This window comes from Manacus candei, unplaced genomic scaffold (assembly GCF_025592945.1).
Source record: "Manacus candei isolate 608988 ecotype Guabito, Panama unplaced genomic scaffold, ASM2559294v1 h1tg000003l, whole genome shotgun sequence".
Classification (NCBI taxonomy): Eukaryota; Metazoa; Chordata; class Aves; order Passeriformes; family Pipridae; genus Manacus; species Manacus candei.
Window position 1 is genome coordinate 19132202 of NW_026138051.1, and position 17790 is coordinate 19149991.

The 17790-nt window shown below is 43.9% G+C and overlaps 1 protein-coding gene across 4 annotated transcripts in view; it reads left to right on the top strand.

Moving 5' to 3' along the window:
- The first annotated feature begins 757 nt into the window (after positions 1 to 757).
- The window catches only part of ATRX (ATRX chromatin remodeler), an 82050-nt gene continuing 65017 nt past the window's right edge, over positions 758 to 17790 (top strand). For 2 of the 4 annotated variants that reach the window (XM_051789879.1, XM_051789899.1), the window contains exons 1-2: positions 758 to 849; positions 15509 to 15621. In XM_051789879.1, coding sequence (XP_051645839.1) covers positions 773 to 849; positions 15509 to 15621 — 190 coding nt within the window. In that variant the 5' untranslated portion in view covers positions 758 to 772. Of the gene's footprint in view, positions 850 to 4740; positions 4901 to 15508; positions 15622 to 17790 lie in introns of those variants that run through there. The other 2 variants (XM_051789889.1, XM_051789909.1) reach the window with 1 other exon arrangement.

The window sequence follows — 17790 nt, forward strand, 5'->3', positions numbered from 1 at the left end:
GGGGCAGAACTGCTCAGTCCTCCAGCAAGATGGAAGATGTGCTCAGCTCTGCATCAGTCTGTTCTTGATGCTCATGCAAATAACCTTAATTAGTCGCCTGGCTGGTGGTGTCTGTGGCCAAGGGTACAGGCGCAGTCACTGGATAAGATTCACAGTCAGCCGTGAGGGTAAGAGCAAGTTATGCTCTTTGGCAGGCAACGGGAGGCCCATCCGTGTCTTAATGAGAGGATGGCTGGCTAGAGGCTTCAGGAGAAAAATGGAGGTGCTTTTATGGTCACAACTCTTCAATGATTTTACAGCAAGGCTTGTTCTGAGCCTCGTTAAAACTGTGTAACAGTAAACGCAGCAGGGACCTCCTGATTCCTAGTCTATTGTCGTGGTTTGAATCTTGTTTTCCCCCAGAGGCTAAATTAAGTGGTAGACCCCAAGGGGTGGAAACCCCTGGAAGTTTTGAAGTTCTGCCCAATGGGCGCTCCTGCAGAAATGTAAACATATCACAAGCTCACCGGAAGAGATGAGTTGTAGTTTTGGTTGTTGAGGAGAGGTGGCCATGTTGTAGAGCCACGAGGAAGGGGCTCGGAGCCCCTTGGGCCCTCTGGGGCCTCCCAGCCCCTGGCTGGGGGGCTGCAGGGACCTGGAACAGCATAAAGCTGGGCTAGGTGCCTGTGGTTATGCCGGGAGATGTTTTCTCCATGGGCACAGAGCAGCAGCCGACTCTGACCAGAGGAACGGTGGCAGAGAGCCAGAGATAAGACCAAGAAGCAACAGAAACATGCAGCACCACAGAGAAGACTCCTGGAAGACAGAGCTGGGAGAAAGAGAGCCAGCAGCTGAGAGACAGAGTTTGGGGTAAGACTGTACCAGCCCCCCAAAACTCCTTTGAGATCCCTCTGAGAAAAGAGGGAGATGGACTCCTATTTTAGAGGAGCCTTAGAGTATGCAGCACCAGAGAGAGAGAGGAGCTGAGAAGCTCAGAGCGTCCCGGAGCTGGACCGGGACGGCCAGAGGAATGCGGGGGGAGTTGACCTTGGCTCCCCCCTTGCACTGCTGCCACGGTGGCAGCCTGAGAGACAGGGCACAGAGGCCCTGCAAGGAGCTGAGTCTCCTGGAGATACCAGACCGTCACGAAGACCCCCCTGTGTCTTCGTGATATGACGTGGTGATACGACCTTGTCTGGGGTTACGAAGCCCACGGAAGACCCCTCGGTTGGAGGCGATGGGGCCGAGAGAGGCTTGGATACCTCCCTCGTGAGTGCTGGCAGAAAGCCAGCTATCAGCTGCTGCATGTGGAGAAGACAGACAGACTGCTGCCTCAGAAGATGTTGCTGCTTAAGGACTGGAAGGGATCTGTCCTTCTTTCCCTCCTGGACTTTTATTTGGAGGGGAGAAGAGATCTGATCCACTGTAAATACATATGTCATGGTAGAGATAGTTTGTGATCATGTGTATAATGTGATATGGTATTTATTTGTACAGTCATTGTAATATATTCCCTTTCCCCCACTTGAGTCTGGTGTGTTTTGTCTGAAAAAACCCATCTCACATTAGGTTGAGATGTGGGAGGGGGAATGGAGCTAGGGAATTGGATTTTGGGGCTATTTCAAACCATGACATCTATATTCCTGACAAATCAAAGTACTGAAGAAAGTCAATTGCTGAACTTCCTAAGCATTTGGAACATCCAAAGAAAATCAGATGCCTGAATGGCTTGTGCCTGTTTGGATGTGCTGCCCAGGACATCAGATTATGCCAAATCTCGTGGCGTTTTGTAGCTAAACTTTGTTGGGAGAAAATAATGATCCATAGTGTTCCTTCAAGATTTAATGGCAGTGGCTTGTGGTAGTCTGGTTTTAAAAATACCCACTTGATAACAGAAAACCATTTAGGCTTAAATTAGGTTTAAGAAGTAAAAATTTACACATGCTTTCATCTGCTGCGAGAAATAATTCTCACAGAGCACTTGGAAAAGTACTGGCACTTGGTTTCTGTGTTGGGCCTTGATGTTTGCTGCTTTCTAGTGCTGAAAAGGTTCAATTGTCAGCTACAAACTGCTGCTCAACTGATTCCATGCTGTCACTTTGAGCTTTACCAAGGGGAATAGAGTAACAGCAAAACAAAGAGCAAACCCAGGCCCCTCAGTGAGCATCATCTGGTTTCAGTTTTGTCATGCTTTCTGTCTGATGAATAGGGAAGGAATTTCATTGCACATAATCTGTTCCATTTAACAGCTCAGATCTTGTCCATTCCTACAAAATTAATTTAGGCATAGTGTTTTATTGGTCTGGATTAATTATGCTGCTTTTATCACAGATAATGTGCAAAAGATATATATGTAGTTTGTATTTCTAGGTCAGAAGCACATCAAGTTATTAAAATATTCTCTTGTCAGTTTATAGCTATACATGTCTTTCAGCCATTTTCCTTAAAAGTAGGCTAATATGTACTTAAGAAAACTAATTACTATCATTATGAAAAGAAATAATCGGTGTGATGAGACTTTACAGTGGCCCTTGGTTTGTCCTGAAAACTGAGCTGTGAATCCTGGTTCTCCAAGGTCTGCTGGAGCAGGCAGCAGTGTGGGAGTGCTGGGGGAAGGGGGTCCTGTGTGCTGGGCAAACTTAGCTGGGTGGAGGCCTGGGGTGGGCAAAATGTTTCCCCACAGATGCACTTGGTATCTGGCACATGGACTTCAGTGTGCTTCTACCATCTGGTTTTTGACAACCTCATGACAATGTCAGGGTTTGTCTACTGGAGTAATTGCTGGGAGATGGAAACATTTCCACCTTTATCTCAAACCTTATTCTCATGTTAGGATCCCTTTTTCATGTGTGACTTCAGATATAAGGTATGAATTGGAGGCAATTAAATATGGGCTTTAAACTGCTTTCAAATACCTTCTTCCATCTCCCAAGGAAATAGTAGAGGAATAAAATATTGCAGAGTAATAGTAATGAAGCTGTGTTGTTATGCTAAATCAGTCAGATATTTGTCAGCATTACGGACTAAATCCCTTGAGGAGGAAAATGAATGTTTTGTGTTCTTATTTTAATCACACAGTTGGAATCCTAATGCAGAGCTAAGACCAGGTAATGCTTCCGGTTTCCTTCATCTGACTGGTGGCAATTTGTGATGGAATTTGTAGCCGTCAGTTAACAGGGATTTAGTTTTTTCCTTCTGAAACTGAGCGAGAATGCAGGCAACATTTGGTCTTCTCCAAGTGTAGCATTGGCCACGGGGTAAGTTTGGTAACAAAGCTGCAGTTAAACCTCTGGTATTACTAAATTGCAATTACAGGATGTAGCTCTTGGGTAAAATGTTACATTTCTAAAGCAAATTGTGGTTAGACCCATTTGTAGAATCTCCCTGGAATGTGTGAGCTTGTATGTGCTGAGGTGTGAAAGTGCTATTGATTCTGATATTGTTGCCTGTGCAAATGAAATGGGTGTTTAAGGATGATTTGCTTGGATGTTTTCTTATGTTTCATACACTGCTTTATGAACACAGGTGAGTTGGTACATTTTATTTTTTCTTTAGTTTCTGCAGAAAAATATATTAATTTTCAAAACTGGTTTTCTTTATAATAAGTGAATAATACTTGTCACGTCTTTCCGATTCTCTGTGATACTGGACGTGGTTTTGGTGGTTCGTTCTGGTTTGGTCGTGTGGGGAGATGGAATTTCTCACAAAACCTCAGCCAGTGGAGTCTGGTCACCTTCTCACGAAAGTCTGTGACTGCTTTCTCTTGGGATAGGGCTGTATTCCAACCCCCCTCCTTTCACACACAACATCTGACAGGAGTGTAGAAGCTGCTGGTACCAGCAGGGATGATGGTCTTGGCATACTGAGGTGAAGCTGCCAAGGATGGGTTTCTTTGTCTGTTTAAAGAAAAACGGAGCCAAGCTGGGCTGAGGCTGCAGCAGGAGGGGAGACTTGGGGCTGCTCAGGTGGCACCTCGGCCGTTCTCAGTGTCAGTCATATCACCCCTGTCTGGCTGTCTCTACTTGGGGAGCTTTCCTCCCAAGCTTCTGGGTTTATGTCCTGGTGAGCTGTGAGTGCAATGGTTGATCGATCCCCGCAGGGAGAGGGTCATTCTTGTGATCCCCATGGAGGAAGAGGGTCATTTTGGTGATTTCTGCAGGAACCAAGGGTCATTCTGGTGATCCCCATGGAGGAGGAGGTTCACTCAGGTGATCCCTGAAGAGGCTGAGCATGATCCCTGTTGAGAAGGAGGATCGCTCTGGGGCTGTTACTGGAGTTGGGGCTCTAACCCTGAGTTACTCTTTGTGAGGGTGCTGTATTTTACCGCTCTAACCCTGAGTTACTCTTTGTGAGGGTGCTGTATTTTACCGCTCTAACCCTGAGTTACTCTTTGTGAGGGTGCTGTATTTTACGGCGGTGATTCACTTGCTCCAGCTGAGTGGATGTTGCAGAGCGGCCCAGGTGGCCCCTGTGCTGCAGTGGCTCCTGTTGACACCAGCTCTGTCCCGTGTCCATCCCGTCCAGGGCCGGGCCGGGCCCCCTGCTGGGCACAGGGGGCAATGCACTTTGGGGCGAAATGACGTCACGGGCCCCGCTTCGTGACGCCACCGTGACGTCAGCCCCCTCCCAGCCAATCAGCGCAGGAAAGGTTGGGACGGTGACGTGAACTACCCTAGCAACAGTCGGCGCGGCGCCACCCAATCAGAAAATAGCAGTGGGCGGCCGTGAGCCAATGGGCGCTGTCGGCGGAGGCCGGCGGCGGAGGCCGGCCCGCGGGGCTCACTCCGATAAGATGGCGGCGGCGCTGGCGATGGCGGCGGCCGCGGCTTTGTCTGCGCCCAGCGCCTGAGCGCGGCCCCGGCCCGGGCGGTCGCTCCGCTCCGAGCAGCGGCGGCGGAGTCATGACCGCAGAGCCCGTGAGGTACGGCCGGGCCGAGCGGCGCCGCGGCGGCCGCGGGGTGGGGCGGGGCCGGGCCCGGCGCGGCCCGGGCGGGCCGAGGGCGGGAGGCGGGAGGGCAGCGCCGCGCTCGAAGCCGCGGGGCGGCGGGGCCGGGCCGGGCCGGGCGCGGGACAGACCGGGAGGGACCGCGCGAGGCCGCGGGAAGGCCCCGGGGCCGCCCCCGCCCCACGTGCGAGCGCGGCGGGGAAGCCCCGCCGAGCCCCCGCCGGGCGCGGACATCGCCCCGGGCTGTCCCGGCGGGCGGGCACCGGGAGCGCGGGCACGGGCAGACCCCCGGCGGGGTCGGGGCTGAGGGAGGCGCCATGTTAAACTGTTCACAAATAGTTGTCTTTGTGTGCTTTCGGTTTGCCCGCGTCTGAGCGGCTGTGACTGACCCCGCAGCCCATCACCCACGGACGCTCCACGTGCCCCCGGCACTGTATAAACCTTCCAGGTGTTGGCACTTGACGCTCACAAATGTCACATATCTTCAAAATCAAAGTGTTGTGAGGGGGGAGGCATCACTCTGTCTTTAGTAGTGAGCCTTGGGTGAAGTTTTTTCTGTGGTCATATTTGTGTATCTTCACCTCCCGCCTGTACACTTATTTCGAGTAGTTCATAACTACTGTGTCATTTTAGCCAAAAGTTAAAGGGACGATGGTTTTTCTCCTCTTGCATATTGCTTGGTTTTAAAGCCTTAATGCTTCCGAGGAAGAATCTACAAAATCCAGATTCTCGAAGATATTTATCGTTGTTGATGTTGATCACATGCTGATGTAGGTCATGAGTACTGCAAATGCACATTATTTGGTGCATGACTTCCCAGCAGTTTTTTCTGCATGTGTTACTTTGTAAGACAGGGATTGTCCATCTTTCCTTCTTTCTCCTCACTCCCACTTTCTCTTCTCTGTGTTCTTAAAATACTTTGAGAGCTTAAACAATTTTTTTGTTGGATTGATTTTTTTGTGTGTAAACTGAAATACTAATTAAGGGGCTTTCTCTTTTTTCTTCTCCAGTCCTTGAAAATCAAGGGTAGAGTTTGATTTTTGTATAACAAAAAGATCTGGGTTATTAATATTTATGGACCGGTACAGTCATCATTATATATTCTGAAAAATGCTTTTCCATTTGGACCACTTTGCTTTTTATTTTATTGTGATGGTTGTGTTTTGTTTTCTGTTCTCCCATATTCTGCTTTGTCTGTTTTTGAACTACTTGTTCATGGTCAAGAGGATGAGGGGTTTGTACTTAACCTGTTCCACATTCTTATGTTGTCATTACTGCAACAATTACTCTTTCTACCAAGGGGCTGCTTTAGTTGGTGCTTCAGAGGAAGAGGATACAGAAGTCATACATTTCCCATGCTATTTTTAGATTACCTGTAGACAGGATTGGATTATTTCAGATTATTTGTAATCTGGAAGATCAGAAAGCATGTACAGAACAGATCTGAAATTGTGTGTAGTCTTTGGGTGGGAACCTGTGCACAGAATAAGCAGCCCTGTGCCAAACTGCTTTTAGGATGGGCAAGATAATGTTTTTGTGCCCCAGACTTTCCTTCTCTTCATGACCTCAGTTCTCATTCAGTCCAAATGTTTGTTATAATTCTCATCCCTCATAGAGCTCATCCTGAGCAGTTTGTCTGTATTTTACCAGAACAGATCTGTGCCAGGAGCTGGGCATGGATTGCAGGGTCCCAAGATTTCAGGGTTATGATGAACACATTGCATGGGCTTTTCCTTATTTCTATCCATTCAAGTTCTACTTAAAGTTGGAGAGAATGAGGTGAAAAAGCAAATCACGTGCTGTCTCTCTCTTGTTCCTGTTTCCCACAAGTCCTCTGGCTGTCAGCTGGCTGCATTTCTGTCACCCCACACGTTCACTGCATCCCCTGCTCTCTGCAGTTCTGCTCGAGTCAGAGGTGTGCAAAAATAAAGTACCAGGGGATTGTTGTGAACATTCTTTGGAGGGTGTGCAGAAAATTAGATTTGGATGGAGAAATCTGTTCCCAGCACTCATGGAAGATAGACTTACAGTGTTTAAAAGAAGAATAATCAATCAGTACTGGTGTGCTGCTGATGAAATTTTTAAACTTTTTTTATAGGGAATACTTTTATATAATATTAAGATCTTAGGAGTCTCCCATGTCCAAGATGAGAGATTTAGAATGATGAAAACTGGAGTAACTTACTAAGAAACTTTAAAAAATAATGCTGCCCCTGTAAATGTTTATAAAGATTTCTCTACAACTTTTGTCCCAAAAACTTGGACGTTTTGTCCTTTTTTTTTTTTTTTAAAGTGGAGGAAGCTTTGTCATAGTGACTTACCCCATTCCTACAAGTTCATACATTGTACAAAATAAGCATGGCAGTAGAAAAAGAAGACAACTTTGGAATCTTACTCACTTGAACCTTCTGGTAGTCAATGTAGTGACTGTGGATTTTTTAAATTGGCAAAATAATCTTGGCTCTTATTTTTTTTTTTTGTCCAGACTTTTCAGCTCACAGTGTGATATTGCTCGTTTGGTCTTAAGGTTTTTGTTAAATTGTCTGCATTTTTCAGTCAGTTGACTGTTCTGAGTGATATTGCAGGGTCATTTGAGGCGTGTTATGTGATGCCACAATAATATAATTGGAAGGAAGTCAATACCAGTCTTCCATATTCCCTGAAGGGACAGCACAAGTTCTGGCTTTCGTGATGTCCTGGAATGGGCATAGGTGGATTCTTTGACTCTTCCCCCAAGAAGAGCAAATCTGTGTCATCTTCTGTGCCAGATGTGCCCCAGAACCAGTGTTTGCACCACTTAAATTCTCTGAGAGGATCTTACTGCAGTGACTTTGTTATTCCTGGTTTTGTGCAACACTTTATTAGGGCTTTGTAAGCTTTGTGTCAGGATTTCTGTCGGGCTTCACTGAAGGTATCTTCATTTTCTATGAAATAATTTGGTGTGACAGAGGGGTGTGTAATACAAATTCTGCAATAAGTGACCTTAACATCCTGGAAGCTTGAAATTCCCAATTCTCTTATAGATGAACTTTTACACTCTCTGCTTGAAGGGTGGAAAAGGGAGTGCTTTTTACGTGGCTATAGCTCACCAAAAGAAGAAGCCAAAGCAATGCGAAAATGTGCTGTGTTCACCATAAAACAAATGTCTGTTGTCTGTGATGAAGTACATTTTCAATTGGATCACTAGAGGTGTCTTTTATAAAGGAAGAGCCTGAGGATGGTGCTGAACCTCATGGAATCACTTTTGGTATCACTGGAGCTCAGCTTGTGCCTGCAGGTGATTTGGAAAAATGAGTTAGTTCAGGGACAGGCCAGTGACAGGTTGTTCCAGTGGTGTGGCAAGAGGAGAAAGAAGAGATTGTAGAAATTCAGTGGCAAATATAATGGAAGGTTTTATATTGACTTTAAAAGAGGTAAAGTGCCCTGATTTGCTAAAGGAGAAGAATAAAGCTTTCATAGACTGTAATAAAAACTAGTTATTATTCAAGATGGACGATGGATTGATTGGTGGTTTTTTTCTCTAGAAAAGGAGTGAAACCTTGAAAAAAATCAAGAATTTGATTACGCAGGTTGCTGACCACTGTCAGCTTTAGTGCTATTCAAGCAGTTTATTTGCAAGTCCGAAAGCTGCACAGTTGTAGAAATTTCTATCTGAGTAGGTCCAACTGAAGGTTTTTTAATAGGTTTAGCCTAGAGGCCTTGTTGGGCAAATACATCTGTCATGTAAAGCAAAACTGGAAAATGGGCAATAAATTCAGGACTGACAGTGGGGCAAACTGAGATGGCTTTTATCTTGTAAAATAAAAAACTAAGCTTCAGATGGACTACAGCCCTTAAAGCCTGTGGCAAGCGTGATTGGGAATATCTGGGAGAGCTGAAGGGACAGGCTCTAATTCTCAGAGAGAGTTTGTGCTGAAGGATGTCTCATTGAGAACCTGTGATCAACTCTGGGAGCAGAAGGCAGATGAAGTAAAAGGCAGTTTTAGTGAGGAGCCTGATGCTGTTGGACACGGAGCCCTTCATTCCCTTTACACAGAGATGTTTAAGCATTTTAAATACATTTTAAATACCAGCTGCCTGGTTTGTGTGTTATATGTGCTAGTTTGAGCTTCCTTTCATGGATTAATATGGTCAGGTGTGCAGTTCATCATGATTTTATAAGGGTGAAAATACTGTGTTTAGATTTTCAGGTGGTGACTTCAGTCTTTTTCAGCTTGCAGAATATTTCACTGTTGAAGTTACACTTCCGTGTGGCATTGAAACCAACCTAACAGTGAGATTGGTTGTCTTTGTTTTGTGTTTGTGATGATGTTGTTTGTCTGAGTTTAAGATCCCATTAAGGAAACAGGTTAAAAGTGAAAGTTTATTTTCACTTCTTAGTGAAGCACAATAACTCATACCATGTCAACAAAAGGAAATTCTGTAATCTTCCTTGAGCAGCATAAAGGGTCTCTTAGTGACTTTGAACCGCTGCTTTCTCATTCCCCATGTGTGTCTGGAGGAAGATAATTCTGTTTACTTGTCTGAACCTGTTGTGCTGTATTTAAGCTCCAAAGTTACTTCATCCACATCACTGAGTGTCTTCAACTGTAGCAGGTATCACTTGATTAGGCCCCTGTGGATTTAAGGTCAGTTCTAAACCAAGTAAAATACTGAGTGTGTGTTAACAAAGTCTCTTTAGCACAGAATCTCTGATGAAATGCTGAACGCCTCCCTCTCTTTCCAGTTAGGGGTTTGGTATTCAGCTATTTCCTGATGTACCTGATTTAGTAAGTTCAATATGGTACAATTCCTTCTAAACACAAGAGAACTGTTTTACTGTGATAATGGTCAGACACTGGAGCAGGTCACCCAGAGAGATTGTGGAGCCTCTGTCTGTGCTCAGAAACTGCCTGGACATTTTTCTGGATGACCTCCTGTATCTGTCTGCTTGTGCTGGGGCATTGGACTGAGACCTCCAGAGGTCCCTTCCAGCCTAAGGGTTCTGGAATTCTCAGTCTCTTACTTGACCATCTGTAACTTTGCTGCTGCTGAAGTCCCTTCCTGCCCAGCCCGGGCTGACACCCCCTCTGCTTGCAGGAACATTCATACTAGTGAGCAGTGAGCTGCTTGAGGGAAATTCTGAGATTCAGGAGAAGAAATGGCTACTTCCCATGTGGATCAGCTGCTGTGTATAAGTCAGAGCAATTACTTGTATGGAGTGGAGGAGAAGGGAGAGAACTGAGGGTGTGGGGGCATCAGGTGTGCACGAGGCATGAGGGTTTGTGTCCTTTGGCAGTGGAGCTGGTTGATGCCAACACAGATCGTGTGATCCTGATTGTAAAACCTCACCTGTTTTGGCATAATTTGGTCCAAAATTTGAATTTGATCTAGAGTTTACAGCATCATGTTGCTTTGCCCTTGGAAAATCATTATCGAGTTAAAAAATAACCCCTGGGATCAAGTGCTCTGTTTCCCCGCCTTTATAAAACCATATTTTACTTTTTCAACTGATGCAATGGTAGGCTGATTTTATTTTCTGCTTTTGTATTTATTCTGAGAGAAGTAGGCTTCTTAAGATATTGCAGGTGTGTTCACTCCTTTTTTTACTGGGATAAGAAAATAAACAATTTCTGTTGCAGATTTTATCCTCTGTCACTCTTTCCAAAAGCTTTAAGCTATTTCATTCATGTGTGTTCAGCCACAATACTGACATGTTTTGTATGAAACAACTGTACTATGTAGGCTCTGCCCTCATAACTAAAATCTTTGAATGGGGGTAAGTCTAATCCCTTTCCTTCTCATCAGGAAAAAATTTATGAAGATTTTCAGGTGTCACAATACTGGCCTGATTATATGAAGACACAGGTACTGTGTCTTCCCAGCATCTTAATTAAGTTAGTCAGACTTTTGCTGTGGGTTATTAGACTTCTGCTGTTCACACAGGGATACAGACTGAAGCAGAGGATGGTAGTCTAAGCAGTTGAAAAGCACATCTGGTTTTATTTTTCTGTAATTATTTTTCCTAAGGATTGTTTCATTTTGTCTGGTTAATAGTTATTCTGCTGTATTTCATTTCAACTTCAAAAGTAAAAAGTGACTGAGATTTAACTTGAAGTAAATGTAAACACGAATTTAAAAAACTTGTACCCTTGAACTATTTTAAAAGTTTAAACAGTCTAAAGTTTTAGACAAGTATTGAATGTAAGGAAGGCAGGTATTTAAGAAAAGCCTATTTATCAGCATTGGGATAAAAGCTGGAAAGCACTCCTGTCTCACTGACTTCCAGGAGCCACTTGAAATTCAGATGAGGGGCACTTGTTTAGACTAAAAGTTGGTAGGATCCTATGGAAGAAGGACAAATTTGTTTGTTTAAAGAAAAGGTGGTTTTCCAACTATTCTTCCAGATGTTTGACAGTAACTGACATTCTCCACCGACATTTTTGAAGAAAGTAGATAGACACTGATTGCAATAGCCAGGTTTTTAGTGCAGTTTCACAGTATAATCCAATGGGACTGGGTTTGCTGCTAAAATGGCCAATCCTGTTCCTTCCTGGCTGTGAATTTTCATCACCTGAGCTGCCTTCACAGGGAATAACCATGTGAACATGTGGCAAGTTGGATCCAAATGAAAACTGTTCCTTAAAATTTTATTTGTCCAAGGTGATGTGACTCGCTTTGGGGAGGCAGGATCAACAGCCAACAGAGGTGATGTGCTGGGCTGACCCTGGCTGGACACTGGGTGCCCACCAAAGCCACTCCAACACTGCCCCTCCTCTGCTGGGCAGGGGAGAGGAAATACTATGAAAAGCTCATTTTGAAATAAGGACAAGGAGACCACTCAGCAATTACCATCACAGGCAGAACAGACCCCACGTGGGGAAATCAGCTGAATTTACCCTACCCAGTCAAATCAGGGTAGGGTAATGAGAAATAAACCCCCAATGTTAAAACACCTTCCCCCCACCCCTCCCTTCCTTCCAGGTTCAACTTCACTCCTGATTCTCTGCCTCTTCTCCCTGAGCAGTGCAGGGGGACGGGCGTGGAGGCTGTGATCCCTTCATCACACCTTGTCTGTCGCTCCTTGCTCCTCACACTCCTCCCCTGCTCCAGCGTGGGGCCCATCCCATGGGAGACAGTCCTCATGAACCTCTCCTGTGTGGGTTCTTCCCATGGGCTGCAGTTCCTCCTGAACTGCTCCAGCGTGAGGCCTTTCCCAAGGGGTTCAGGAGCAGCCTGCTCCAGCACGAGCCTCCTGTGGGGGCCCAGCCTCCTTGGGGCTCCCCTGCTCTGCTGTGGGGTCCTCCCCGGCTGCAGGGGGGTCTCTGCTGCTCCATGGACCCCCAGAGGCTGCAGGGGCATCTCTGCTCCAGTGCCTGGAGCTCCTTCTTCTCTGGCCTGGGTGTCTGCAGGGCTGCTGCTCTCACACACTCTCACTGCTCTCTCCCAGCTGCTGTTGTGCAGCAGGTTTTTTCCCCCTTCCTAAATATGTTATCCCAGAGGCACTACCAGCATTGCTGGTGAGCTCAGCCTTGGCCAGCACTGGGTCCATCATGGAGCCCTCTGGCATTGGCTCTGTTGGACATGGGGGAAGTTTCTGGTGCCTTCTCACAGAAGTTTGTCACCCTGTAATCCCCCCCCCCAAAATGTTGCCACACAAACCCAGTATAGGTAAGAACATACAAGGGGACAGTGGTCACAGCCAGATTGAGTGAATTATGTTGTGTCTAGATCAGGAAACCACCTGTCTAGTTCTTTATTTATTCTAAATATTTGTGGACTCATTTAGCCTTAGAGGTGATTTGCCTACTATGGACCTTTTTGTTATCCTGTTAAAGACCAGGCATTTATAGTTTGATTGTACAGCACTTGGTCAGAATGTGGGTAAGAAATGGTATTCTTACAAGATAGTTTTCCAAGGTCACAAATCAGGTTCATGGCCAAGCCAATAATAGCAGGGCACCTTCCCTTTCATTCCTGTTTTAATTAGGCTGAACAGTGTTGAAATAGCTCTGGACTGATGGTGAAGCCGTGTGCTTAGTGCACACAGGTCTGAGAACAATAGTGAGTTGTTCCATGTCGAGGAGCCTGCTTGCCTCAGTAGTGCTTCTGACATGCTTCTACATTTTTGGCTTTCTATGTTTTTTAAAAAAATACACGTTTATAGGTTGTGATCAATTTAATAGTGAATGGGTCTGTATTGCAACGAATAAGGATTTTGCAGTAGAAGCTTTAAAAAAGATAGATTATTATTCTCAAGTATAAATACATGACATATAAATGACTTTTGTACAAAACCGAGTACAGCATTACCCTAAATTAACATTTCTCTCTGGTAAAGTATAGTAAGTGTAACACCTTTTCTTAGGTTTGACCTGGTGTTCCTTAATACAGCCTTATAGTACAAAATGATGATTAATCAAGAGGAAAAGCAAGCTAAGAAGACTTTTTAGTATTAATTTATGTATTTTCTTTTTTAGTTGTTTGTCAGCAAGAACATTTTGCTCTGAAAATGATAATTTTAGTCTAGTTAGGGTAAGAGTTAATAAATGATAGTAGATAATGTTCCAAGTGTTAGTCACAAAGACACGTGCCTACTATACTGAGTTTGTTTTGTATTGAGAACAATAATACTAAACTCATCTGTAGTTCCCATTTTCTTTCTGAAATGCTGTTACCAAAACAAGTTATTTATAAACTAAATGAACAGAATTCCACATGTGGCCCCTTTTTTTGTTTTTTACTACCAAAAATGTACTTTCTTTTGGCCTTTCTAAATGTGCGTTATTTCTTCAGACCATCTGGAGTGGATATAAAATCTCTTTATATGCTTTTACTATCAAATAATTTTGAACAGCCCTATTTTTTTTTTTTTAACTTAATGTGAGTAAATTGTCATTAAATCTCCTTTCTAAAGGAGAGCATGCAAGCTGTTAAAACTGCAGTGTATCGTTATCATCTTCCATAATGTTTTCCAAGTATGCCCTCCATCCATGAGAAGAAGGGAAGCCCAGATTTAGGGACTGGCAGTTGTGTAGCAGCATGAGTCCAATAATTAGAGGGAAAGACTTTTGGACAGATTGAGAGGAAAATTTTAAGATTACACTTGAGAGTTAACCAGCTTTGTTACACTCTTTCAAAGTCACTTGAGTGATTGATGGCACATATGTAGTCTTGAAAGAAGAGTGCCCTTCGCTCATGCAGAGGATCTTTGTATCACAAGGTGCTGTTTTGTTTTATTTTGAGTACTTCGGAAGATTTAAAGAAATTTAATGTTATTTTTTTTAAATGGATGTTTTATGCTGTTTTATTTGTGGTTCTTTTCATTGGTTAAAATAGTCATTTGCATTGACGTGATGATACCCTTTCACTCATTGTTCACCTGCACGTCCTTCTTATAAAACGGGATTTTTTTAGCAATAACAGGTAAAATTGAAAGAAGCTAATAAAATGATGTGTTCAGAGAAACAGTAGAGATGGTAAAGGTGAGTGGGTTGAGGTCCTGCTAAATACAAGTTCCTATGAGCTGTAAAACAGGGACAGAGAATGTTATTTCTTCCTGCTGTTAGAAGAGTGTGTTGCAATGAATGGGCTCCCTTCTGCAGGGGGCAGGGCAGGGCAGCATTGGAGGAGCCTGTGGAGCGGCTGATAAGGCAGGATGAGTCAGCCTGGCAGGTTCCAGAGCACCCAGAGTGGGCAAACAGCTGAGGGGGAACTTCTCTGCAGGGCTCCCAAAGCCCTTGGGCTCAGCACCGCGCCTGCAGCTGCAGAGTCTTGTCTCGGGGGATTGCAGAGGCTCTGGGAGGGGGAGATCTGGAGCACAGCATGGACAGTGTGAGGGAGCAGGGTGTGGGCGCTGGGGCGGTGCCTCCTGAAGGAAAGCTCGGGATCAGGGTTCCTGCGGGGGGCATGGACACACCAGGCTGGCAGCTCCCGGGCTCTGGCAGTGCCGAGGGAAGGGTCCCACTGTCTTCTGTAAATGAGTTACCAGTTCTCATCCACACAGATCAAGGAACGATCTGCTCCTGCCTGGCTGTTTTTTGACCAAATGAACACATGACGCAGCAGGTTTATGTAGATGGTTGGTTTTTAAGGAGAGTTTGGCACGAGCGTGTTCATCTGCCACACTCAACACACCTGCTTTTTTCAAAGGCTGTAGGTGAAACTGCTGTCACTTCTAGTGTTTTATATCCCCAAAGGTTACATTTTTGGTAATAAAATCAAGATTTTATTGTTTTTACCTGTCTAGTCTCTGACAAAGTAGAATCTTAAATTAATTTTTCTCTGTCTTCATGGCATAGCAGCATTACCACTCAGATTTTCTTGAATTCTGTCAGTAATTGTAAACAGTAAAAATGACTTAAAATAGAATTGTTATTATTGACAAAGTCCTTAGTGCTTTTTCGTCAATAAGGGTGCACCTACCACTTTGCTCAGGTTTTAAAAAAATTGTGTGTGTTTTATTTACTTTGATATACTTATGCAGAAACAAATGTTTAAATGTCTTGTAGGTGTGTATTAATTGAGATGAAACATAATTTCTTTCAAGTTTGGTAAATCAGTGAGCTGTGTAAGTCATTTGAAGTATTACTTGTATTTTAACAGTGAAAGCAAGTTGAACACATTGGTACAGAAACTACATGACTTCTTGGCTCACTCATCAGAAGAATCTGAGGACGCAAACTCTCCTCCAGCATTATCTAAAAACAAAAGCACAGGTAAAAACACATCTTATGGGTTTTTTTTACTTTCAGTGTATATATGATTCTCAAGTCAACTAACTTGCTGTTGTTATTTCAATTTATCACACTTCACTGGGGCAATTATACAAAGTCCTAATGTGATTTATGTGGTGATATCTTAATAAATACACAGTAGACCTTTGATGCAATATTTATTTCAGTTCTGAATCTTTCTAAATGTGAAAAAAAAAATCTAGCCTTCTGGTTAGATTTACCTTCTATGAAACACGAGATGGCAAACACACATGTATTTGCTGTGCTAGGAATTCCTTGTTCAGTGTTCCTGGATTTATAAATGCAGTATCTTGGTTCTTCTGCTGAAGTAAAGCTTTTGCAGTCCTTGTAGTTGTGGAAGAAGTTCTGGAGCTTATGCTTTCGTAGTTATTTGAAAAAGGTTTCTATATGTAATCTGGAAACATTTGAAAAGGAAATAAGGTTTCTGAAAAACCTTGAGTCCTGCACTAGGTCAGAATTGGTTATTAGATTTTTTATGTACAAGTTAGAAATAGGTAATGAATTTTAAACACTGTTTTGATTACAGTGATTAAAAGTGAAATAATTTCGAATCAGTACTGAATAAAATCTGTTTCCAAATTTAACTGGTTAAACTGTTTCTTAGTTTAACTTGGATCTGATACAGGTGCAAAACCTTTCAGTCTCTACTGTTTAATGAGCTAAAAGCTGTGCTGAAGCGGTGGAGTCCAGGAGAATGAGAGTGTGCTGGCTGTGTTATGGAGTTTATTTTCAAACTCCTGTTGTCCTAAGTAATATCTTCCATGGGTTTTCTGACATGCTGTTTTTGTCTTTTAATGGTTTGTTTTGAGAGAGTCTGCTGCCTGTGGTGCTCACCAGCATCAAACTGAACTGCTAACGTAGGAAAAAGAAATGACTCCTGTGATACCTCAGCAGAATAGTAAAATAAACTGTGGTGTAGACACATCTCAAAGTGAAATTTTGCTGAGGAGCACACTGGGAAAAAGAAATCTTTTCCTTTATCCTGTGTAGTTAAAAGGTAGAATTTGGTTCCTTGCTGTAAAACACAGATTGTCTTTGAAATGGGTACACTTGCAAATTCATAGCAGGCCTGTTTCAGTGTTGGTTTTGAGATCTAAAAGAACATATTGAAGTAGAAAAGTCAGGATTAAACACTTAAATATTAGGAAATGTCAGAATTAACTGTGCAAATTTCCTTCCCCTCCCAATGTTCTGTGGATGATTTAGCAACTGTGCTTGTTTTTTTTGTAATGCACAGGATGCTTGGGGCCAAATCAGGTTTATATAGTAGTGGATCTTGGATTGTTCCAGCATGTGGGAGATATGTGAATTATTGGGTACTGTGTTGTGAGGAGGGAGATGATGGGGAAGGTTAAGTATGGCTTAGGAGAGTTGGAACATGTCCCTGCCACACACAGAGGTCAATTAAAACAGGAAGCAGTACTTGATTTTCCAGCCTTACTGATGTTTCAGTCTCCCCTCTGCACTGGCACTGGATGTGTCCCTCCTGTGCCCTGCATGGTGCCAGGGGCAGTCCCTGGGCTGCTCCAGTGTCCAGTCCAGCCCCTGCCCTGGGAAGCAGGGAGCAGGAGCAGGGGGTCAGCACTGGGAGCTGGGAGGGGATGGTGCAGCCACTCCCTGGTTCTGTGGGAATGGATAGGGAGCAGCATGTGAGTACCAGGTCCAAGTGCAGAGTCTGCAGGGATTGGAGCTGCCAGAGCAAAGAAAGCTCTACCAAGATGTACAAACTGGTATTTTCCATGGATTTATCACTTGGCCAAATTGGTCAAGAGTAGAAGGTGGGCAGCATGCGATCTCCAGAAGGTGTGTCACCCTCCTTCCAAATCTCAGGTTTTTTCCTCAGAATACAGAAATACCTGTAATATTCTAGAGAAGAAATTTCGGGTATTTAAAAGAGCCAAAAACATCTGCTTCCATTTTTTTATTCCCTCCTTCACATGCAGAAATGACTGAATAATTTTTGCTGCAATTTACTGAAACAGTTCAGCCCGGGTCAAATAGCCAGCACTGAATTCTCCAATCAAAGTGATTTGATTATTTTAAAGTGTAGAAGAAAATTATTCGGTTTTCCCAAAACTGAAGTTTAAGTTGCAGTGCTAGTAGTCTTATGCTAAAATCACAAATAATCCT